General features: G+C 43.0%; 1 protein-coding gene and 1 non-coding gene across 3 annotated transcripts in view; one reads left to right on the top strand and one right to left on the bottom strand.

The window, feature by feature from the left end:
* Nucleotides 1-26,248, top strand: part of DZIP1 (DAZ interacting zinc finger protein 1) — an 85,862-nt gene that overhangs the window by 36,488 nt on the left and 23,126 nt on the right. For both annotated transcript variants that reach the window (XM_040336102.1, XM_040336101.1), the window contains exons 6-9: nt 2,511-2,654; nt 6,281-6,487; nt 7,894-7,942; nt 18,885-18,953. In XM_040336102.1, the coding sequence (XP_040192036.1) occupies nt 2,511-2,654; nt 6,281-6,487; nt 7,894-7,942; nt 18,885-18,953 (469 nt within the window). The remainder of the gene's footprint in view (nt 1-2,510; nt 2,655-6,280; nt 6,488-7,893; nt 7,943-18,884; nt 18,954-26,248) is intronic.
* TRNAG-UCC lies at nt 106-178 on the bottom strand. The gene has a single exon. It is a non-coding gene; the product is annotated as a tRNA-Gly (tRNA).

Here is a 26,248-nt window from a genome sequence, read left to right as displayed (position 1 = left end):
TCAAACATTCCACACATTCTCTTCATTCTTTATTCCACCGCTAATATATACTCCGCATTGACCTTGTATATCGCTTTTCTCTCTGAGGACTCCAAGTATTGGAGATGGCGTTGGCCGGGAATCGATCCCGGGTCAGCTGCTTGGAAGGCAGCTATGCTTACCACTGCACCACCAACCCAAAAGTAGCATATAGTGTGGGAGGAAACCGGAGTACCTGGAGGAAACCCACGCAAACACAGGGAGAACATGCAAATTCCATGCAGATAGTGTCCTGGTCAGAATCTGAAACAAGGACCCCAGTGCTGCATGGCTAACCCCTAAGCCTCTGTGCTGCCCATATGCAGCCTCTGTTCTCTAAGGCCCGCCCCCACTGAGCGGGGTAAATCACTTCTCCTATAATAAAACACACCCAAATAACAATAAAGAGTGTTCCCCAAATTAGCAACACAATGGAGCTAAATATTCCATTTACCCTTAGGCCTCATTCACACGGGGGTATTAATCTGTACCCCATGGGAGAGCCATGTTTACCGGAACAGGGATGCACAGGTGTTCCCAGCATCCTGTGTAGGCAGTCCCATTGCTGTCAACTGGGATGCAGTGACTGTAACCAATGTGACATCTGTGTGGGTGCCGGTGCACGGCCCCGAACGCACCCAGGGTGCGTCCGTGCAACTGCACCAACATGGATGTCCTTTTTGGGGTTAACGCAGCCCCCACACCGGGTACAGATTCATACATCCCGTGTGAGTGAGACCTTGGACTTCTTCATGAAGGACCTCACTGGCGGGAAAAGTTCTCATTTCTCTTTCGTTCATGGACGGACACAGCAGCCTTTGACCTTAGGGGTTATATTCGCTTCCTTCAGGAGAGTTTAGGCAGAAAAAAAGCACTTTAAGTGTTAACAACACTTTTCTTAGTGCAGATCCTCCCAGGGGGCGTGGCCCTCCGGGTATAACCCACACCCTGCTCTAGCAGCCTCAGTTCATAACAAGCAGTACAAACATAGGAGGGGTGGGTGCTGTGTCCGTCCATGAACTCAGAGAAATGGATTTTACGGTGAGTAAAAAAATCCTATTTTCTCTTCCGTTCATGGACAGACACAGCAGCCTTTGACCTTAGGGACGTCCCCAAGCAGTGTCAAAAATTTCAAGGGGTGGAAAGAACAACACAGCAATCAAGCTTACACCCCAAACAAAAACTGGAGTTACTTAACGGAGGAACTCCAACCTTAAACTGCCGCCTGTAACACCTTGCGGCCGAAGAAGGCATCAGAAGATGCACTCACGTCCACCTTGTAAAACTTTGAAAAGCGTGGATCGGCGACCAGGTCGCCACCTTACACACCTGTAACACAGAGGCTTGATGTCGGAAAGCCCAAGAGGCACCGATCGCCCTGGTCGAACGCGCCGTAACCTGAAAGGGAGGCGCCCGCCCTTAAAGGGCATAGGCCTTAAGCACAACCTGACGGATCCACCTAGAAATGGTGGCCGACGAGACCGCCAGACTCTTTTCAGGACCAGACACTGACGCAAACAGTGAATCCGACTTCCGGAAGGGAGCCGTAGCAGATAAACACACACGAAGAGCCCGAACCACATCCAGGGAATGTAAAGTGGTCTTCTTCCTTTTTGTTCGGCTGAGGACGTAAGGATGGAAGAACGTCCACATTAATGTGAAAGGCCGAAACGACATTTGGGAGAAAAGAAGGCTGCGGTCGCAGCACCACCTCATCCTCATGAATGACTAATTAGGGAGCCTTGCGGGACAAGGCCGCCAGTTCAGACACCCGTCTGATCTATGTAATAGCAACCAGAAAAAAACACCTTTTGTGACAGAGTCAACAAAGGGATCTTCCGAACGTCCTCAAAAGGGAGCATCTTGAAGCACCAAGAGGACCAAATCCAAGTACCATGGGAGCAATGGAGTGCGCACAGGAGGGGCCACATGCCGGACCCCCTGCACCAACGAGCGCACCAAGGGGTGCGCTGGCAATGGTCGCTGAAAGTAAACAGCCAGAGCTGAAATCTGACTCATAACCGCACTCAAGGTGAGAGCCTGATCCACTCCCCACTGTAAAAACAGCTGAATCCGGGACAACCCGTACGTATGGGGGTGCCACTTCATCTCTTTACACATAGAGACGCAGGTCTTCCACGTAAGATGGGACATCCTACGTGAAGTAGACTTCCGTGCACACAGCATGGTAGAAACCACCGAGCCTGACAGGCCCCGGTCCTACAACACCTGGCTCACAACAGCCACGCCGTTAAAGCCAGCGCCTGTAAAACAGGATGGAAGATCGGACCCTGCGACAGAAGATCTTCTCTCACATATTTTAATCTATTTATGCTATGTGTAATGTTCTCAATATCTGTGCTATAAGCTTATATGATTACTTGCATAGGGTTGGTTTAAACATCATATATACAGTATATATTTAGTTTTGTAGGAGGCATAGCATTGTACCATATGTTTGTGTTCTTTTTATGGTGTTTTGTTATTTGCAGGAGCTGACTGAAATGAAGAGACAGAGCCACCAAAGGATGTCTGGATTAGGTACTCTGGAGGAAGCCTTTCAAAATGACCAAGGTCAAGGAAAGTCAAAATATCACCGTGACACTGAAAATTATATGGAACGCCTAAAAAAGCAGGTATGATTATTAACCACTTGACCACCAGGCCTTTTTTTGACACTTTTGTTTACATGTAAAAATCTGTATTTTTTTGCTAGAAAATTTGAATCCCAAAACATTATATATATTTTTTTGAAACGGAGGCCATAGAAAATAAAATGGTGGGATTTGCAATTTTTTATGTCACATGGTATTGCGCAGCAGTTTTCAAACATAATTTTATTGGAAAAAATACACTTTTTTGGATTTTTGTATGCAAAAAAACACAATGCATTTTTTTGGTAAAATATAAATATACATGTCAGGCCTTGTACACACGATAGGTTAAACAGAGGACAACGTGTGTGGCCCCATAGGTTATTTAACCATCGGTTAAAAAAAAGCCAACTTGCTTTAAATTTAACCGATGGATTCCTAACCGATGGGGAAAAAAACGATCATTAGTAAGCACAACCATCGGTTAAAAATCCACGCATGCTCAGAATCAAGTCGACGCATGCTTGGAAGCATTGAACTTCGTTTTTTTCAGCACATCGTGTTTTACGTCACCGCGTTCTGACACAATCCGTTTTTTAACCGATGGTGTGTAGGCGCGACGGACCATCAGTCAGCTTCATCGGTTAACTGATGAAAACGGTCCATCGGTCCGTTCTCATCAGATGGACCGATCGTGTGTACACGGCATCATGCTTTAAAATTGCGCCATGGCAACAAACAACATACATTTTACTATGTATAGGTGTAGCTTTACAGCAGTGGTCATCAACCCTGTCCTCAGGGCCCACTAACAGGACAGGTTTGCAAGATAACTGAAATACATCACATTTGATATAATTTGCTGCTCAGTGATTGCAGTATTCTAGTCTGCATCCCCCCAAGGTAATACATAAAATCTGGCCTGTTAGTGGGCCCTGAGGACAGAGTTGATGACCACTGCTTTACAGGTTACCACTTTATATTTATGGAGGATGTCTGGTGCTATAATTACTGGTCATGATCTGATGTTTGCGGTGATACCTTACATGTGTGAGGTGATGGCTGTTTATGTGCACCGACGTGTGCATTCACCTACGTGTGCAAGCACAGGGGGATGGAGGCACTTAATTTTTTTTTTTTAATTCATTATTTACTTAGATTTTTACACTGTCGCTTTAAAAAAATGTATCACTTTTATTGCTGTCACAAGGTATGTAAACATCCATTGTGGCAGATACTCTTTATGGAGAGATCTGGGGTCTATAAGACCCTAAACCCCTCCAAAGCTCTTAAAAGCATTTGATTACACCAAGATTGGTGTTTGAATGCCGTTTGGTTTTTGAAAATGGCGCCAATGACATCAAGTTAAACCGGAAGTGATGTCAGGTTATCTCTTCCAGGTTACCATAGCTGAGAGCCAAACAACGCTGATCCATTTTTTGTTCAGCTCTCCGATCAGCCTGTGGAAGTGCCGGCTAGTCAATCTGGACTCTTGGTGGGACACTAGATCCCGATAAAGCCGCAGAAGGCATTGGGGGGGGACAGGGGGACATTCCCCCCCACTTATAAAAACAATTTAAGGACTGGTTAGCCACTAAGATTGCTTTCACAAGAGAGCCGACCTAAAGCTGCAGGCATCATCCCAGTATAACCACTTGAAGTCTAGCAACGTACTGGTATATTGCTGGTCGTCAAATGGTTAATGCACTTTAAATTTACTATTGTAATTATGCTTACTTTTGGTATGTTTTCAAAGGATTGACAAGAAATATATTATAGATTTAAAGTTTGCTGCCAGAGGAATTCATAAAGATACTTTTAAGCACATACAAAGTAATATTGTACATATTACATGATCCAGCCTCCACACAATACTTTTTATGAAGGCTCAATCTAAAAATATGCATTTATGCATTTGAGTGTTGGCATACAGTATATTACCGGTATATACCAATAGAGTATGGTCTGGGGGTTAGAGGGCTTTCAGACAAGAGGTTTTATAAACTGATCAATTTGTGATTTGATCAAAACAATCGAATCCTCAAGCAATTAAAAAAAAAAAAAGCCCTAGCTTCCCTTGTAATCAATTTAGACTACATTTCGATCACACTGAGTTGATAGGCCTGGGTGGAATAATGTTGATTTGTTTGCATCAATTGGTATTTTGAGATTAATTGGTGGAAACAGAGGTGTGATAGCTAACCTTCAAAACCCTTTTCCACGCATGTGGCATATCGATTGAATAGGTTCTAGATTAGAGATAGATTATTCCTATTGGATTTATAATTTCGGAAAGGAAATTTAGCACTTATCGATGCTTGTGTGACCACCATAGATTGGACTACCTAGCAAAGCCGCAATAAAAATGTGGTGACGGTCTGAAGAATACTTATAATAATACAAATGTGACTGTAAAAATACAAACCTATCCTACTTTTTCAGTTTCACTGAGAAACTTGGGGCTAGATTCATGTACCTGCGCTTCTTCTTACGGCGGCGCAGCGTATCGTATTTACGCTACGCCACCGTAACTTACAGGAGCAAGTGCAGTATTCACAAAGCACTTGCTCCGTAAGTTGCGGTGGCGTAGCGTAAATGTGGCCGGCGTAAGCCTGCGTAATTCAAATGTGGAAGGGGGGCGTGTTTTATGCTAATGTTTGATGACCTGACGTGATTGATGTGTTTTACGAACGGCGCATGCGCCGTCCGTGTACATATCCCAGTGTGCATTGCTCCCAAGTACGCCGCAATGACGTATTGGTTTTGACGTGAACGTAAATTACGTCCAGCCCTATTCGCGAACGACTTACGCAAACGACGTAAAAAAAAAAAAATTTAGAAGCGGGAACGACGTCCATACTTAACATTGGCTGCGCCTCCTAATAGCAGGAGCAACCTTACGCCGAAAAAGCCTAACGTAAACAACGTAAATAAATTGCGCCGGCTGTACGTACATTTGTGAATCGGCGTATCTAGGTAATTTGCATATTCTACGCCGAAAACAACGGAAGCGCCCCTAGCGGCCAACGTAATATTGCACACAATTCTACGCCGCCGCATTCAAGTTATGCCGGCGGAGGAAGCCTATTTTTTTAGCATATCTGCCTTTGAGAATCGGCGTAACGATACGCCGGCGCAGATTTGAAATTAGGGCGCGTATCTGGAGATAGGCCGCCGTAAAAGCTACCTGAATCTACCCCTTGGTATTCACTTTTGTTGCCAATTTTTTCACCCCACGGCTGATGCTGGAGTCCAGTCATGTTTCTTATTTTATTTGTTTCGGCTGGCTGGCTGGCTGGCTAGCTGTTTGGTTTGAGTTCTGGCCAATTTGGCTGGGCTGGGCTGGGCTGGGCTACGGGTTAGGAGTAAGTAATGCAGAGTGCAGGGGTGATCAGTAGTATGTAATGCAGAGTGCAGGGGTCAGAAAGTAGAGAACTGAGGGACACTTTACCACATCTATAGGAAAGTAAAATATGTATTGAATAGACTGACCCTAAATTTAACAGAAAAGGTGCATAAACAGTTTAGAACGTATACATTGTTGGCCTACATTGGGTTTGTAGTGCATGCATGGGAGTTAAATGCACTACATTTTGTCAAATTAGTTCAGTACTGTAAAATGGGCTGAAGAATGGTATAAATATTTCAACCAATTCATTTATTTAAAGGAAGAAAAGTGGAGAAATCACAACCAGGAACTTAAGAAAGAATATGAGCGGGATAAGAATCAGGCCATTCAGCTACTTCGGCAGGAACATGATCTGGAAAAGAACAGAGTTATACAGTTGCTTCAGCAAGACTTTGATCGGGAAAAGAACCAGATTGTACATCAGCTTCAAAATGAGCGCGACAGGGAAAAGAATGAGAAGAACCAGGTCATACTTCAGCTTCATCAAAAACATAATTGTGATAAGAGCAAGCTGGGCATTCTTGTTTTTTTTTTTATTTAAATGAGAGCCACACTCAAATTTTTTGGTTGGTGACCATTTGGATAGGGCAGGTTTTTAAACATCTTTGTATCATCTTCAAGTAAATAATACCTTTTTAGCATATTTTTCCAATCCTCTAACACATGTACATGATATATGTATTATGACCTACATTGTGGTGTGTGTGTGCATCCCCTTGAAATTGCCTTACTGAAACTATACTTATACTCACTTGAAATATTGCACATTAGGGTGCATGTGGTAACGCAGCACAATGCAGCAAAAATTACTGAATCCAGTCTAAGGGCCAGTTCACATTATAGAAACGCAGTCCAGATGCCTTTCTGCATGCATGCTTTTGACACGTTTTTGATGTTCCAATGGGTTTTTGATACAGTCCAGTACTCCCCCCCCCCCTTTTTTTTCCTAACCTTAAAGGGGTTGTAAAGGAAAACATTTTTTTTTCATAATAAGCATCCTTTACCTGCAGGCATTCCTCATTTTACTTCCTCATTGTTAATTTTTGCTCAGAAGTTGCTCTATTTCTTCTCTGTTCTGTTCACTTCCTGCTTGTCCGATTTTACTGACCACCGTGACGGGAGGGTTTACTGGGGTGGTCAGTGACGTGCTCGCCCCCACCTGGGAACTACATTTGTGCGGCAGGACGCTCTCTACGTGTTAGAGACTTCAAGAAGGTGACTTCAGAGGCGATTCAGTTCGCATGCGTTGCGCTATACAAGTCATTCATTCATTCATTCAATTACTGGGCGTGCCGCAATGCATACTGGGAAATGTAGTTCTTACATGAACGAGCGCCGCAAACCAGGAAGTGAATGAGAGAACAGAAACTAGAACGCCAGAGGTGATATAGATGAAGGAATTTAATAGGTATTTACTTGTTTTTTAACAGAATCATTACACTATTCTGTCTGTCTACCTTGCAGACATTAATTTTAGGCAAATTTTTTTTTTTCCTTTACAACTCCTTTAGATAAGGACATGTGTGTTCCAGTGCATTTTTGATGCGTTTTCCAGCATTCCATGTTCTACTTTTTTTCTGGAGCTGCAAGCACTGGTGTGAATTATGCCATTGAAAACCATATGCGTTTTTGATGCAGAAAATGCACTGGACTGCATGTAGTGTGAACTGGCCATAAAAGTACAAAATCAGATTGACAGATTTTATTTTATCTCTTTATCGAGATGTTTGTTTATCCTAGCTGTATATAGAGGAAAAATAAGTTGTACTACTGAGTTTCCCTCCTGAAGTTCAGGAGAATATTCAGTGAATGCAGAACAACCCCAAGTAATGATTTGCCTAATTGTTGCTTATCTTCTTTATCTTCCTTCAGATCAAAGAAATATTGACCAAACCACCCCCGGCTGTTAAAAAAAATCCTGGTAAGATATGTTTGTCAATCTGCTTGTAAATGTTGAAAGTGATATGATACTTATTGATGTCATCAGGTTCATGAACATGTTACAGGATACTTCAGCTAAACCAATATGTATAACAACTCAAACAACACCATATTCCTAAGATTTGAAGTCATCTTTATCCAAATCTGTTTTGGGGTTTTTTTTGTGGATAGCGTGGCGAATGGCTAAAACCCCTGTCACTTTTTTTTTTTTGTTTCCTATTGGGGAGATTTCTGTTTACTTTCTGTTCTGGGAACACATGTTTTACCAATGTCATGTAGCACTGTACACATACTGTAGACTCACATATTCTTGGACATTTAAAGCTAAATTCCGGGCACAAAAATGTTCCATTAACTATTTTGCTCACCAAGTGTTCTTACAAACCCAATTATTACATAGTAAAATTAGCAGTGACATCACCATTGTGCTATACATGACCTGTTGAAATGGCAGATCTGTGGGAGGGACCCAGTAGGCTCCACCCACTTCAGGCTGCCTGCACAAAACTACAGGAGGGGGTAGAAACAATTTCAGTCACCCTGCACAAGGAGGGAGAGCAGCAGTAACCAGTCCTTTTTTAAAGGAAGCTCTTACACAGAGGCAATGTTTCACAGGATCATTGCAGAGATCTGAAATACACAAAGCACACAGACAGGAAATTACAGCTTAAAAAAAACTCACCACGCCATGCCAATACCACGTGTGTATTTGTACTGTCCTGGCATTTTAGGGCCTCAAGAAATGGCAGTCAGTACATCAGAATTGAACATTTTTCAAATACCATAGTTTTTAGGCTATATAAATTTCATGCAAAATAAATAATGTACACTGATTTAGGCTATTCCTACCAAAGAAATGTAACAGGATACATTTTGGCCTTAACTTATGTTAAAACGATTACAGTAAACCCTTGAATTGTGAGCATAATTTGTTCCAGAAACATGCTTGTAATTCAATGCACTTGTATATGAAAGCACATTTCCCCATAAGAAATAATGGAAACTCAAATGATTAAGTCCACAACCATTTATTCATAAGTCCTTCAATTTATAGTCCATATAAAAAGATTATAGCAATGTGATAGGTTGTGTAACCATAAAATGTCCATCCACAAATGGAAGCCTCCACAAGGGGATTAGAAGCAAAAGTCAGCAGGAGCTACAGAGCATAACAGAGAAGAGATGTGCCTCTAATTGTAGCAATATGTTGCTAAATGTTGTACCTTCAATAAATGTAACCATATTGCTACACTTAGAGACACCTCTCTTCTCTTTTATACTCGGTTGTGACATGACGCTACTTGTATATCAAGACATCGCTTGTATATCATGTCAAAATGTATTAAAAACATTTGCTTGTCTTGCAAAATGCTCTTAAACCAAGTTTCTCTCAAACCAAGGTTTTATACCAAGGTTTTATTGTATTTATTTGCAGATATGTATAACAAACATTAAGGAAATCACAGGGGAAAGAGTACCCTTTTACTTCAGAAAAAGCACAGAACTCCTGAAGATAAACCTTCTGTCCCAGAGACCAAGAAGAGTTTCTTTTTCCTTTCTCCCAGGCCTTTAGGTCCAAGTCAGGAACCCAATTATGCCATAAGACTTGGACTTCTAAACCCACTAGGTCCAGAAACAAGCTCTGCTTTCTATGAGGGGGCACACCCACTCATCAGTTGTCATTCTTTACGTCCATCTGGTCCCAGGACATTTCAGACATCTTGGTCCAGAACATTGTGTCCATGTCAGGAGTCTGTGATAGTGAGCCCTTGTAGATCACCAACTCAGGGTTTCCCAGGGCGCAGAGTCTATGCACCAGTCTGCTTCTTTACCACGGCCCCTGATAGTGGGGATAGACTTGCAGCAAGTGGAACCAGGTCGTGGCCCCCAGGTGCATTCATATGATGATGCAGAGACCACTAGCGTGTGCAAAGTACAGTGTCAGGAGACAGAAGGAAATGCAGGAAACAAGCCGAGGTCAGGGCGGGTGACAGGCAAGCACAGACAGTACATGAAGCTGGGGTCGGTACACAGGAAGTCAGTCACAGAATACATGTATTATACATCACCAGAAAGTGATGGGATGGAAAGGAAATATAAACCCACAGAATAGCAGGTGACACTCATAGGTTAGCGCAGAAACCAAACGACACATGTAAAAGGAGGACTAGGAGAAGCACTGCAGCAAAGAGGTAAGAATTTACACAGGCAGGAAAACTGCAGGCTAAATCGTGACAGTCCAGAGGCTAAAATCTCAAGTTTCAGTTTCTGCTTCCACCCCATTTCACATTGTTAAATTTGCCAGCCTCTTCACAAAGGCAGATGGATCCCTAATCCTCTCTCAGCGGGTCAAAGTTCCTGTTCCAAAGTGGGGAAAGGTTCCAGGGTTTCTACTCAAATCTATTGACCAAGGCAAATGGAGTAATTTGCCCCATTCTGGATCTGAAAGTTTTTAAAAGGTTCCGTCGTGTGCAAATCATGGATCAGGCTTTGCTTCCCTTCAGCCAGGGCATCATTTGACCTCAGTGGACATCCTATTTTCCCACCACATCAATGCTACATATGTTGTACCGTGGTTGTAACAACATTATCAACCTGCTTTTGGTCTGTCTACGGCACCTCAGGTTTTCCCCAAGATGTTATCACCTGTCCTAGCTTTGCTTTGAGGACATACACTTGTGAATTCACTTGCGGATTATCCAAACCATTTCCTGCTAAAAGAACAATCAGTCCAGACTCTGCCAGCCAATGTCCAATGGACAATGCAGACCCTTCTATCCAGAAGCTACCTAACCATTTGCTTTTGCAGTAGCCATTGCTCAACATTTTGGCAGAATGGAGCCAGCAGACCTAGTCTTTTGGATCACCTCATGGACCTGATCGGCAAAAACAAGATTTGCGCCGCAACGGTAGATCTTTGATCCAGTACTAGACCTGGGAAGATCCTTTCTCCTGATTACCTGCATACCAGCCTTTCTGGCTGGGTTGGTGTACTGAATATCCTTAGGGTATATAGCACTTGGTTGTTGAAGAAAGCTCATTATCGTGGAACTCGGGACAACCAGGTTGTCCCTTCTTCACTGGACCTACTTAAAGTATTGCAGGGTCACCCTAACAGAATATATTTGGACAATCAATCTCTCGAATACAGTAGTATGGTCTCCTTACCAATATTCAGTTGGATGATGACATAGCAGTGGTCTACATCAGCTATACATTAACTATAGGGAGGCACCAGAAGTGGCACAGTTCAAAGAGAAGCAGAGCTGATTCTGGCTTGGGCAGAACTGCATGTCCCATACCTGACCACTCTGCACATTACAGGCATGAAAACTGACAGCACAGACTTTCTCTGTCATCAACATTTAGATCCCCAAGATTGTTCTGTTCAGCAGGAAGTGTTTTGAGTGAGTGAGTGTGAGTGAATAACTTGTATAGCTCTACAATTGCGAACTAAATCGCCTCAAGGCGCATTGCATCCAGTGTCGTCCTGATCCTTCAGAAGAGGTGGGTCTTTAGTTTTTTCCTAAAAGCCCAATGGTTTTCTTCCATGCGGATGCTCGTGGGTAGAGCGTTCCAGAGCCGAGGTCCTTGGACTGCAAATCTTCGTTCTTCCCTAGATTTGTAGCTCGATTTGGAGGATGTTTTGATTGGTTGACCGGAGCATGGAGAGTTGTAAACTCTCTGTCACAAGTTAGGGTCTCCGGAAGTGGATCTCCTGGAATCCAGGCTCAACAACAAACTGGACAGGATTGTAGCCCGCACCAGGGTTTCTCAAGCCTTCAAAGGTGATGCTCAGTTCACCATCCTGCTTTTCAGTCACTGGCTTGGCTGTTGAAGCCCAGGTAAGGAAGGACAGAAGCCTAGTGGATTCACTCATCCCAGTGCTCTTGAAAGCCAGGAAGTTGACTTCTTGCAAAGACTATCATCCCACCCGGGAGGCCTATCTGGTTTAGTGCGAGGCTAGGGATCGCTATCCCAGGAAGTACTCTTGGACAAATCCTGTCTTCTCCAATCCAGTCTGGATTAGACCTGGAGTACCATCAATGGTCAGATCTCAGCCCTAGCTATGCTTTTTCCAAAGTCCACTTAGTAAAAGCCTTTTGTGCAGGATGTTGCTCACATTATCCCCATGTATGTGCCGCAGTGACTTGTGGGATTGCAGCCTGGTTTGGTTGCCCTTTTAGAAGCTGCTCTTTGGACCCATCAGGGATAGTCCACTGTCTACCTTTTACTCTTCAGGTTGTTTTTATTTTGTTGTTATTACTACTGCGAGATGTGTCTCTGAGTTTGCAGCCTTATCTGGCAATGAGCTTTTTTTATTTTTATATATATATATATATATATATATATATATATATATATATATATATATATATATATTATATGGGTATAAGGTACTCTTGTAGCAACAGGCCTCTCTTTCTTCCCAAGGTGGTTTCATCCTACCACCTTAACCAGGACATAGTGCTTCTGTCCTAATGCCCTTCTTCAAAAGGAGTTTTCTCTCCACTGTCTGGATGTGCTATGCGATGTGTAAGCCTACAGCTACAGATTTTTTTAGACTGTTCAATTTACTTTTTGTCATTCTGGAGGATCCCCATAGGGAACATTCAGCCTCTCATTCCACTATTGTCAAGTGAATTAGACAAGTCATCATTCAAGCCTACAGTGTAACAGAAAAAGTTTCTCACTTTCTGGTTAAGTCACATTCTACCAGATCAGTCAGTCCTTCATGGAATTTTTAACACCAATCATCTGTTCCCCAGGTTTACAAGGTAACCACCTTGTATTCTCCTTGCATGTTTTGAAGTTTTCCAGTTGGATGTTTTAGCCTCTTCTGATGTCAGTTTTGGGTATAAGGTCCTTCACGCAGCTCTTTGCGTTTTAAAGCCCTGTGTTTGCCTAATTTGGTCTTGAGCCTGTTGGCATTTGTTTTCTGTGTTGCCCACCCCTCAGTTGCATTGCTTTTGGACATTTCAATTGTCTAAATATAAGATCATGTGTTCTGTAATATATGAGTAAGAAAATTGAATTGTTTACCTACCTGTGAAATCCTTTTTTGGAGAACATTTCCGGACACAAGTGCCTCTTCTATGTTCTCGTGATTCTTATGATTCACTCTCTAATCTTCTACTAAACTGAGGCTTGCTAGGAGCAGGAGGGTATATGTTAGGGCTGTCTTAACAGTTTTTTTTGCCAGTGTCCAGTCACCTAAAGGTAGCTGCATAACCCAATAAAGATCCTGTACTCTGTAGCATACCCCAAGAAAAGCATTTTACAGATAACTAGAAAAATTTTACTTTTCGGTGTATGTAGTCTGTTGCAAATTCCACCAATACAGCACAATTTAACTTCTACTTCTCTAGTGTTTCCCACTGTGTTTTTGCTAGTATCACCAGCAGCACAGACACTAATGCCACGTACACACGGTCGGAATTTCCAACAAGAAAAGTTTGATGTGAGCTTTTGGTCGGAAATTCCTGCCATGTGTAAGCCTCATCGGACTTTTTCTGTCGGAATTTCCGACAGCAAAAATTTGAGAGCTGGTTCTCAAATTTTTCGACAGGAAAAGTTCTTGTCAGAAATTCCGATCGTCTGTATGCAATTCCGACGCGCAAAAAAACACGCATGCTCGGAATCAATTTGACATATGCTAGGATTTATTGAACTTCATTTTTCTCAGCTTGTTTGTAGTGTTGCAAGTCACTTCGTTCTTGACGGTCGGAATTTTGTATGACCGTGTATATGTAACCAAATTTTGAGCCAAAATTCAGTCTGAAAAAAAATCCTTGGTTAAGTCATGTGTGATTATCTTTTTTGATAGCATCAGTCCCATGCTGCACTCCTAAAATAAACATCACTATAGTGGTCTGGTCCTTCTATTGGTTTCCTCTATTCTGACCACCAGAACTCTGTTCCTATAACCCCCAAGTCAGAATTTTTTTCCATTTGGGCCCCTATGCAGCAGTATGTTTTAAAGAAGGAGTAATCCCTATTCATCTACAATTCTCATAAGGAACAAATAGACATTTGTATTGTTGATGCATACATTTTTTCCTTAGACTTCATGTGCCACATATTACTAGAACTGTAGACTAGATCAGCCTTTCTCAACCTTTTTACAGCTGGGGAACCCTAAAAATAATTTTCAGGTCTCGGGGAACCCCTGATAAAACCCATTTATTTGGGGTCAGTGGGAACAATGCCCCTTACTTTGGTAGCCAGTGAGAAGAATGCCCTTTTTTACAGTAGTGGTAAGAATGCCCCCCTTACAAAGAACTATGAAAATCATTGGTGTAATACCACTGGCTTCTCCAAGTGGAATTGGCTCAGAACTATGTAGGCACCATTAAACAGGAGGTAAATCAGCCACAGCTCAAGGAACCCCTAGCCACCTCTGGAGGAACCCTAGTTGAGAATGGCTGGACTAGATTCTCTTAACTGATTGTTTTGCACTTCGGGGTGGCACTGCAGATGGGCTTTGACATTACAACACCTGATCTCATTAGAACAGTGATCTCCAGTGGCGGCTGGTGCTCAAAATTTTTGGGGGGGCGCAAACGAAAAAAAAAAAAAATTGCAGCCTCACTGTGCCCATCACATGCAGCCACTGTGCCATCAAACGCAGCCACTGTGCCATGCCACCAAATGCAGCCACTGTGCCATGCCATCAAACGCAGCCACTGTGCCATCAATTGTCACCACTGTGCCATGCCATCAAACGCAACCACTGTGCCATCAATTGTCACCACTGTGCCATGCCATCAAACGCAGCCACTGTGCCATCAATTGTCACCACTGTGCCATCAATTGTCACCACTGTGCCATGCCATCAAACGCAGTCACTGTGCCATCAATTGTCACCACTGTGCCATACCATCAAACGCAGTCACTGTGCCATCAATTGTCACCACTGTGCCATGCCATCAAACGCAGCCACTGTGCCCCTCAACTGTTGCCACTGTGCCAATTGTCACCACTGTACCCTTTAATTGTCACCACTGTGCCCCATGATGCCACTGTGCCCATTGTCACCACTGTGCCCCATGATGCCACTGTGCCCTTTGTCACCACTGTGCCCCATGATGCCACTGTGCCAATTGTCACCTCTGTGCCCTTTGTCACCACTGTGCCCCATGATGTCACTGTGCCCCTTTCCCTGTAAAAAGCACTTACCTGAGGATTCCATGTGCTCCCTCGATGTCTTCTGCCGCTGTGGTGAAGCTTCAGCCAATCAGGTTCCTGATAATCAGAATCCGGGAACCTGATTGGCTGAAACGGCCGTTTGTCTTATACAATGAGCGCAGATTGCCTGCGCTCAGAGTATAGACAGCTGAGAGCCGGAGAAAAGCCTATCAGAGCCGCTGGCTTTGATAGGCAGTTCCCCTCAGCCAACCAGCTGCCGCTATTCGGGTAACCGGCGTCCCGCATCCGGTTATCTGAATAGACCAGGCAGCGCTGGCAACCAACAATAACATACATTTGTGCATTTATGCACGAATGTGTGTTATTTGCGAGAGGGGGTGGCGCTGCAGCGCCCTCTATAGACGGCCGCCAGAACTGCGGCTAAAATGTCAAAATGACATTTTAGCCGAATAAAAGTTCTTAAAGGGCCCGTTTTTTTTATTTTTTTTATTTTTTTTGTGACTGTGGGAGGGGGGGGGCGTCACCCGTGCGTCCCTATGGACGGGCCGCCACTGGTGATCTCCAAACTGCGGCCCTTTGCTTGCTTTTATCTGGCCCTTGGGGCACTATTTCATCCACTGATAACAACAATGGGGCATAAAACAAGGGGGGAACTAATGCGCAAACCAGCCTAACCCGGGAAAAAAATATAGTGGTACAAATAAATTAAAAGTTACAATCAAGCAGCAGCCACAACTAATAGTGCTCACGCACTGACAGCATATGATAGACAGGGGGATGTAGTGGCGCTTGCAAATACTAAAAACCAACAATAATTTAAAACAATAAAATATTCTAAACAATGATTCCTAAAGTATGAGAGTGAGTCCGTCCTCTACTGGGGTAAAAATGTGTTCCACTCGAGGTCTATGCCCAAAGAATACCATCCAGCATCAATAATTAGATGTGGAAGGAACTGCGAGTGAATAAATAATGAAATCCAATGGATAAAAGTGCCTAACTGGCCGCACAGTGTACATGGGATAATAATCCTTTTTTTAAAAATATGTGTCATAAATCCTTAAAGTGCTTGATAAAAAACAAGTGCAAAGTGCTAATAAATAAAACAATAATAGCAGTGAATGAAAGCTCCAGCTCTCCTGGAAAGTGGTTAATTACTAATTAGCAAACACATGCAGGAAAAAGCAACAACTGAAAAGAAGTCCAAAAATGCAAGTGTCCTAAAAACCTAAACGGTTCAATCATAAAACTGTTGTTTTTCTGTGTGATGAAAAAAATATAATAATAAATAAAAAATAAAAAAATCATAAATAATAGTCCAAAAACAGATAGTACAATATCACTGCAGGATTAGTGATAGTGAATAAAACTATATCCAGTGCACAATCAAGTGATAATGATAATATTAAAAATAAAGTCCAAAGTGCAAAATGCATCTGTGCTCCATTCAACAATTCAGATGATCAGTGGTTAATTCAGTGAAGACTTGTTACATTGTGCTCATTCAGTGAAGACTTGTTGCATTGTGCTCATATGTCTGTGAATCAAACCAGCCCGATTTTCCTCAGTGTGGGGATTATTTTTACCAGCCTCTTACCTTCCTGAGGCTTTTACCAAGCCTGTAACAGGAGCTGCTCTGCAGTCACATAGATAAAATCCAGGATCCAAAGACAGCTCACACTCCTCCCCATTCAGGCTCTCAAAAAGAAACACAGGAATGCCTCCATAGCATAAAACCACAGGATATCAGGATCCCATGATTAAGCGACGTAGGGCTGTCGCGATACGCGTGAGGAGGACACAGAGGGCTTGCTGGTGAAGTCACCTGCTTTGCGGCCGCAGAGCGGTGACACTCGATTGTACACACGCTGTTTAACACAGCAATGTTTGTGAGTGTATTCGTTTTTCTTTATTAAACTGATATCCTGTGGTTTTATGCTATGGAGGCATTCCTGTGTTTCTTTTTGAGAGCCTGAATGGGGAGGAGTGTGAGCCGTCTTTGGATCCTGGATTTTATCTATGTGACTGCAGAGCAGCTCCTGTTACAGGCTTGGTAAAAGCCTCAGGAAGGTAAGAGGCTGGTAAAAATAATCCCCACACTGAGGAAAATCGGGCTGGTTTGATTCACAGACATATGAGCACAATGCAACAAGTCTTCACTGAATGAGCACAATGTAACAAGTCTTCACTGAATTAACCACTGATCATCTGAATTGTTGAATGGAGCACAGATGCATTTTGCACTTTGGACTTTATTTTTAATATTATCATTATCACTTGATTGTGCACTGGATATAGTTTTATTCACTATCACTAATCCTGCAGTGATATTGTACTATCTGTTTTTGGACTATTATTTATGATTTTTTTTTTTTTATTTATTATTATATTTTTTTCATCACACAGAAAAACAACAGTTTTATGATTGAACCGTTTAGGTTTTTAGGACACTTGCATTTTTGGACTTCTTTTCAGTTGTTGCTTTTTCCTGCATGTGTTTGCTAATTAGTAATTAACCACTTTCCAGGAGAGCTGGAGCTTTCATTCACTGCTATTATTGTTTTATTTATTAGCACTTTGCACTTGTTTTTTATCAAGCACTTTAAGGATTTATGACACATATTTTAAAAAAAAGGATTATTATCCCATGTACACTGTGCGGCCAGTTAGGCACTTTTATCCATTGGATTTCATTATTTATTCACTCGCAGTTCCTTCCACATCTAATTATTGATGTTGGATGGTATTCTTTGGGCATAGACCTCGAGTGGAACACATTTTTACCCCAGTAGAGGACGGACTCACTCTCATACTTTAGGAATCATTGTTTAGAATATTTTATTGTTTTAAATTATTGTCGGTTTTTAGTATTTGCAAGCGCCACTACATCCCCCTGTCTAACAATGGGGCATAGTTTCTCCTACCTACACTAACAAAGGGGCCCAATGACATCAACAATGGGTCACAATTCTTCCCAATGACATCAATGATGGGACACAATTCCTCACAGTGACACCAAGGATTAGGAACAATTCCTCACAATGGGGCACAGTTTTTCTCAATGATACCGACAATGGGGCAAAGTTTTTCCTCAATGACACCAACAATGGGACCCAATGATGGGGCACAATTACTCCCACTGAAACAATGGGACGTTACTTTTTCCCCACTGATGTCAGGACCTTTTCGACTCCCACTGACCACTGTCCGGTCCTCGTAAACTCTGAAGGACAGTAAACTGGTCCTTTGCTTAGAAAGTATAGATATCCCTGCATTAGAAGAAGGGGGGGGGAGCACAAGTCACACCTTTTAGTTATTTAGCATGGTTTAGTCAAACTTTCCAGTAAAATAATCTTTTAGGTATGTAAGCTTGATAACTGGAACTCAGTTTTATTTGCTTATTTATGATCGGGAGGGGGCATTCTTAAGAAAGGTTTTATTGTTTTACTCAAAAGGCCCATAAAAATAAGGGAGGCGTTTATATATATATATATATATATATATATATATATATATATATATATACCCTCTTTTGCATTATTAAACATGTACATATTCACTGGGCCAGTGCAAATGTGTAAACTCTTAACATGCTCTTGTGTAATAGGTCGTTGAACCCATGATATTGGTGTTGTAAGGCAAGTAAAGCAGCTGCCCCATGAATGATAGTGATGTTCCTGCCTGTCCCATCAGATTTGCCAGTCAATTTCTGTTTAAAATGTAATTTTGTTGCAAAAAACCCTATAAAATGTTTTTTACAAATTTTTCTGTAGAGCCAACAACCGTGCAATCATTACACAGCGTTGAAGGAAAACATTCTGCAACTGCCTTTTCCACTAAAGGTGAGAGAAATATTTGTGTGACATTGTGTTAACAAGCTTTGCTTTGGAAAGATTCCTTTGGTCAAACACTTGCCAATTTGGCCAGGTTGCCAGATCTTTATAATGTGGAGCTCTTCAGTACTAATTTTGAATTCAGATGGGGTAATTATGCAACTGGATTTACCTCTCTGTCTAACTGATTATCTAGCACAGCTTTTCTCTTGAGTTTGCTAGGGGTTCCTTGACTAACCACAAATGTAACAATTTTTCCCCCATCATTCTTCATCCAACAGTCCAACAGTTTACATGGTCCACTGACCATAAATGTAATGCCGCGTACACACCATCACTTTATGTGATGAAAAAAAATGACGTTTTTAAAAACGTCACTTTAATTGACTGTGTGTGGGGGAAAACGTCGTTTTTTAAAAGTGCACTTTTTACTTCACAAAAATTGACCGTGTGTAGCAAAAAACGTCGTTTTCTAAGACGTTTTTTCATCCACGCATGCCCAGAAGCTACTTATGAAGCAAGCTTCAATGGTAAAACGTGGTGGAACGTAACCTCACTTTGCAAGAACATTGTGAGAAAACGATGGTGTGTAGGCAACTTCGTCTTTGAAAATTGAAGTTTCAAAAACGTCATTTTTTACTTCACAGAAAGTGTCGTTTTTTTCCATCACATAAAGTGATGGTGTGTATGCGGCATAAGAGACCCTTCTCTCAGTCCATCAGTATAGATTTAGAAGATACCAATGTAAAGGCCGATATCTATACATTCCATGGTAATTGCATTTAAATAATTGGTGCTGTGTGGATATAAATGCTGGGGCATTTTCCTGACACTCATCAAAACTGAAGAGGTTGTCATCATTGCAGAACAAGTCCAGTTGAATGTGATCAACTAAAACCAGCTATACCAATGTAAGGAGCAGTTTTCTAATGACCTGACCACAATTGTCATACACATTTTTTATTGTCTGCTTTTCTTTTCTTGTCATTATTATTATTTCATTTTTATTTCACAATTATTTAGAATATAGGGGTGTTAGAATTGATCCATGTTTGTTGTCAGCTATCCTAGGTACAGCAAATTCATTATTTAATAATTTATGATAATATTTACAACTTAGGCCTCGTACACACCAGCGGACAGTCCGATGAAAACGGTCCGCCGGACCGTTTTCATCGGACATGTCCGCTGGGAGATTTCGGTCTGATGGTTGTACACACCGTCAAACCGAAATCTGCGCGGACAGACAGCGTGGTGACGTGTCCGCGCCGTCGCCGCGACGTGCGCGACGCTGGAAGGTCAAAGCTTCCACGCATGTGTCGAATGACCTTGACGCATGCGACGGATGGGGGCCGATCGGACATGTACGGTGAGTCTATACAGACAACCGAACATGTCCGACGGACAGGCTTCCAGCGGACATGTTTCTTAGCATGTTAAGAAACATTTGTCTGCTCGAAAACGGTCAGGTGGACAAATGTCCACTGGAAACCTGTCCGGTCGGCCGTACACACGACCGAACATGTCTGTTGAAACTGGTCAGCGGACCAGTTTCAGCAGACATGTTCGGTCGTCTGTACGAGGCCTTACTGATTATGCTCCCATGAACCGTAGATCTATGCATGTTTAGGAAGGGTTCCCCAAGATCTAAAAAACTTTCAAAGATTCCCCCTGTAAAAATGGGAAGGGTAAGTGGGACTTTGAATGAAGCACACATGACCATGTGTCTCCATCCCTAATCAAATATTGTAGGGGGGGGGGGAAAGTGATTGGGACTTTATATGAGGCAAATGACGATGTGGATAAAATCATGACATGTTTGTATGTGAAGCTTTATTTAACCACTTGCCGCCCACCAATGACAAATTGACGTCGACAATGTGGTTGTAGAAACCTGAGTGGACGTCATATGACGTCCTCAGGATTTTAAACCGCTGCGCGCCCCCAGGGGCGCGCATCGCGGCGATCGTTGTTGCAGGGTGTCAGTCTGCCACCCCGCAACACCAATCAAGGTAAAGAGTCTCTCACGGAGACTCTTTACCACATGATCAGCAGTGTCCAATCACGGCTGATCACGATGTAAACAGGAAAAGCCGGTAATCGGCTTTTCCTCACTCGCGTCTGTCAGACGCGAGTAGAGAAGAGCCGATCGGCTGCTCCTGTGACAGGGGGGGTTTGTGCTGATCGATTATCAGCACAGCCCCCCCCGAGGATGCCCACTGGACCACCAGGGATGCCCACTGGACCACCAGGGATGAAAAAAAAAAAGGTATGCCACCCTAGACCACCAGGGATGACAATGACACAAAAAATGGATGCCTATCAGTGCCGCAATGGATGCCAATCAGTGCCCACAATGGGCATCACTGATTGGCAGGCATTGTTTGGCACTGATTGGCATCCATTAGTACAATGCATACGATAGTGCCCATCTATGCCCATCAATGCCACCTATCAGTGCCGATCCGTGCCACCTATCAGTGCCCATCTGTGCCGCCTATCTGTGCCCCTCCGTGCCGCCTATCTGTGCCCATCCGTGCCGCCTATCCAAGCCCATCCATGCCGCCTATCCGTGCTGCCTATCAGTTCCCATCCGTGCCGCATATTAGTGCCCATCAATGCCACCAAATCAGTGCCACCTCATCGGTGCCGCCTTATCAGTGCCCGTCAGTGCAGTACCATCAGTGCCCATCAGTGAAGGAGAAAACATACTTATTTACAATGTTTTATAACAGAAACAACATTTTTTTTAATCGGTACTTTTTTAATTTTTTTTGCAGAAAATAAATATCCCAGAGGTTATCAAATACCACCAAAAGAAAGCTCTATTTGTGGGTACAAAATGATAAAAATTTTGTTTGGGTACAGTGTAGCATGACCGCGCAATTGTCATTCAAAGTGCAACAGCGCTGAAAGATAATTGGTCTGGGCGAGAAGGTGTTATAAGTGCCCTGTATGGAAGTGGTTAAGCATAAGAGTGTACTTTTCTGCTGACTTTTAGCAAGTTAGATTTCCTTTTTGAGTTTGGTTCCCCTGAATAAGACAAACTCCATATTGTACATGCTGAATTCTTATCAATTTATCCATTAGTTACCCATCCACACTGAAATTCCAAGTTACAGTACACCTGACTAATGTAGCTATTCTAAAAATAAATATCACTCTGCAGAGGGATTCTCCTTAGTATTAAATTAACTTAATTGGGACAAGAAACAGCAAATGGGTGGCATATTCAATGGTATTCTTTATAAGAGGGCTGTATCCTAAGACCTCTTGCACACTTGAAAGTTCTCCCATCTCTCCTAGGTGCTTTTCCTCCTGGCAGCGTCTTGGGCGAAAAACCACTTGACGCTTGTAAATGCATTTAGCCACGCTTGGGTGTTAGATTATTTCATTGGCCAGAATGATAATTTATTCTAGCTATTGAAATTTACTAACGCTCAAGTGCTAAACATGCCTAGCAATAACTACTTGCCCTTCAAAATATTTGCCCCCCCCCCCCCCCCTTCTTCATGACCCTTCTTCATTACCAATTATCAGGCCAAAGCTGTATATCTGCAGTGTAAACTCTAAAGGCCCCATACACACGATAGAATCCATCCGCTGAAAAATCCCAGCGAATGGGTTTCAGCGTATAGATCCAGCGGATAAATATTTGATGACATGCTATCAAATCTATCCGCTGGAATCCATCCCAACGGATGGATCCGCTGGTCTGTACAGACTCACCGTCATAATCGCGGCGACGGCGCGACACGTCATCGCCAGAGGATTTCGGCGCGGATTTCGATTCGATGGTGAGTACACTCCATCGCATGGAAATCCACGCAAATCCTCGAGAGGATTTATCCGCGGATACGGTCCGCTGGACCGTATCTGCGGATAAATCCTCTCGTGTGTATGGGGCCTAAGACACCGCTGCCCTTGTCCTAGCAGATCTGGGTTATACAGTATTTGGTGGTGTCACTACTGTGCTGCTTAATATTTTACTTGTCCTGCCTCTACCAAGTTGATCACCTCCACACAGAGACACGGTGCAGAACAAGGCATGGTAGGTCAATATTGGGGAAAGATTGGCTGCAGGGGGACCGCAGGCATTAGTAGTGACTGTTTGCCTTTTCTTGGGCTAAGCTTTCAGGGTTCCTTAAAGCGGTTCTCCACCCTAAAGTGAAGTCCCGCTGATCGGAACCCTCCCCCCCTCCGGTGTCACATTTGACACCTTTCAGGGGGAGGGGGGTGCAGATACCTGTCTAAAGACAGGTATTTGCACCCACTTCCGGCCCGGCATTCACGGCAAAAGACGGGCATTGTGTCACATCCCGTCGCCCCCCCCGTTGTGTGCTGGGAACACTCGGCTCCCAGCACACAGCGGGAGCCAATCGGCGGGAACCGGGCAGTGAAGCCGCAGCACTTCACTTCCTGGTTCCCTCAGCGTGAATGGAGGGGGGAGCAGCAGGGTGACGAGCGATCGCTCGTGCTCTGCTGCGGACGGCGCTGGACTCCAGGACAGGTAAGTGTCCTTATATTAAAAGTCAGCAGCTGCAGTATTTGTAGCTGCTGGCTTTTAATATATTTTTGGGGTGGAACATCCGCTTTAATAAAAGGAATTTGTGATTGAAATATTAAGGTCATAATAGTAATGTATTTTTGAAGACGTTTCAGGGCTGTAATGCTTTTCTTCACCAATTTCCTGAGACATGCTTTATTTTGATAGGTGCATGCTTCTTTCAGGTCAATAACTCACTTATGCCGCGTACACATGATGGGAATTACCAATAGAAAAACTCAGACAGACTTTTTCCATCGGATATTCCGATCGTGTGTAGTGCCATCTAAGTTTTTTCATTGGAAATTCCGATGAATTCCATCGGAGTTTAGATAGAGAACATGCTCTATTTTTCTTCGGAATTCCAATGTGATTTGGCAGGGCAAAAGCCCGATCATGTGTACGCGGCATTAGTAGTGAGGAAAATCAAAAGAATTCAGCAATGACAATTCCCATATTAGTATTATTATGCATTAATTTTGGGCACCCTTCAGTTCCAGTCTGAGATATAGTCTGTATAAAGGTCTTAATGGGAATGCTGGCTGTAGCGTTAAACACATAGGGCCAGATTCACAGTCAGCTTACGCCGACGTATCTGTTGATACGCCGTGTAAGTTCTGTGATGCGCCGTCGTATCTATGCGCCGTATTCAGGGAACATGATACGCCTGAATTTTGCCAAGATACGACCGACGTAAGTCTCCTACGCCGTCGTATCTTGGGTGCATATTTACGCTGGCTGCAAGGGGCGCTTCCGTAGATTTACGCGTCAAATATGCAAATGACCTAGATACGCCGATTTATGAACGTACTTGCGTCCGTCGGATTTAGCTACGCCGTTTATGTAAGGCTTACGTCCGGCGTAAAGTTACCCCTGCTATATGAGGCACAGGTAATGCAAAGTATGGACGTCGGAACAAGCGTATATTTTTACGTCGTTTACGCAAGTCGTACGTGAATGGGGCTGGGCGTAGGTTACGTTCACGTCGTTGCCATTGAGCCGTCGTATCTTAGGGCGTAAATTTGACGTGATTTTGAGCATGCGTGCGCATGCGCCGTTCGTTCGGCACTTTATTTACATGGGGTCACGATTCATTTCAATACAACACGCCCACTACCAGCCTACTTTGAATTAGGCGGGCTTACGCCGGCCCATTTATGCTACGCCACCGTAACTTAGGGAGCAAGTGCTTTGTGAATACTGTACTTGCCTCTCTATGTTACGTTGGCGTAGCGCATATGAGATGCGCTACGCCCGCACAGAGATACTCCGATCTCTGTGAATCTGGCCCATATTTGGCAGGCATTTACCGTGTTTCCCCGAAAATAAGACACACTAGGGCTTATTTTCAGGGGATATCTTATTTATTTATGGTATGTACAAAAAAGTTTCTCCCCCTGTCAGCTCTGGAGTCAGCATTGTGAAATTCTGTAATCCCAAAAATAAACCTTTGTTTAAAGACCTTATAAAATTATGTAATCTGTTCTGTAAAAAGATAATATCATGTGCAGTGTCTCCTTGTGTAACTTTATTGTGGAAAATACCTTATTTGCAGTGCCGCTTGCCGCTCACGTGACCCGCTGGAGCTCTTTTTCCCTACTCCAAATACTGCAGAGGGAGGGGCCAAGATCCCCAATGACGTCAGCCCCACTCTGAGTACTGCAGTGGGTAGGGGCTTAATAAAGTTTTATTGAAAAAAAAAACAGCTGACATCAGCCGAGAGGAGAAGAGCTCCAGCGGGTCACGTGAGCGCATAGCAGTGCTGTAAATAAGGTATTTTCCACAATAAAGTTACAAAAGGGAGACACACTGCACATTATATAATCTTTTTACAGAACGGATTACATGTTTTTACAAGGACTTTAACCAGGGCTTATTTTTGGGGTAGGGCTTAAATTGCAGCCATCCCAGAAACTCACGCTAGGTCTTATTTTCGGGGTAGGGCTTATTTTCGGAGAAACAGGGTAGCAAGCTTTGAAGTTTACTAACTGTCTTCACAAAACCTGCTGAATGTTTATTTAAATCTAAACCTACACTCCCACCTACAGTATATGTTAGAAGCCAGACTGCACCTGAAGGACACTTCTTTAATCCTTTCAAAGGCTCGTTAGGTAGGATTCGGATAAGTGTAAGATAATAAGGACTGCAGGTTGTTTTTAGAACCTAATCATAATACTTGCTGCTCTATGGCTCTCTTTTTAAACATTGTTCCCTGGCTGTTAATGTTCCCTTGTGATCAGTGTCAGAGCAGGCACATATATTGGAGACTATTCAGGAGCTTGCAGAAGATAAAGGTAAACACATTACCCATGATAGTGTACTTCATCTTTCACTAATTTCATGCTGTGCTTTCATACCCACTTTTGGTTTACACGCTATATATATATTTTTTTTAGCTGTTTTGCATAAATCTATTTTCTATATAATGATACTCAGGTATATACTGTATATATTAAGGATGTTTTTACTGAGAGAAATACAGAGGCTACCATTGCTGACCTTCTGAGGATACCAAATGGCTGGCTGTCTCTGGCCTCAGGGCTAGTCGCCGGCTCTGACAAAGCATTCAGATCATGAAATTGATGTTTGTCCTGTAGATGGCAGCAAAATCAAAGCATTCTACAAATTAGTCCATCTACAAAGCCAAACAACACTGATGCTCCAGATTGCTTCAGCAGTGTTTATGAGAGTTGACATTTGTTTAATAAACATTTATAGGGCAACAGCTGTAATGCTTACTTTTTGTATTTTGTTCTTT

The sequence above is a fragment of the Rana temporaria genome, chromosome 2, assembly GCF_905171775.1.
Source record: "Rana temporaria chromosome 2, aRanTem1.1, whole genome shotgun sequence".
Taxonomy (NCBI): Eukaryota; Metazoa; Chordata; class Amphibia; order Anura; family Ranidae; genus Rana; species Rana temporaria.
The sequence above is the reverse complement of the archived record's forward strand: the minus strand, read 5'-3'. Positions and strand labels throughout refer to the sequence as shown.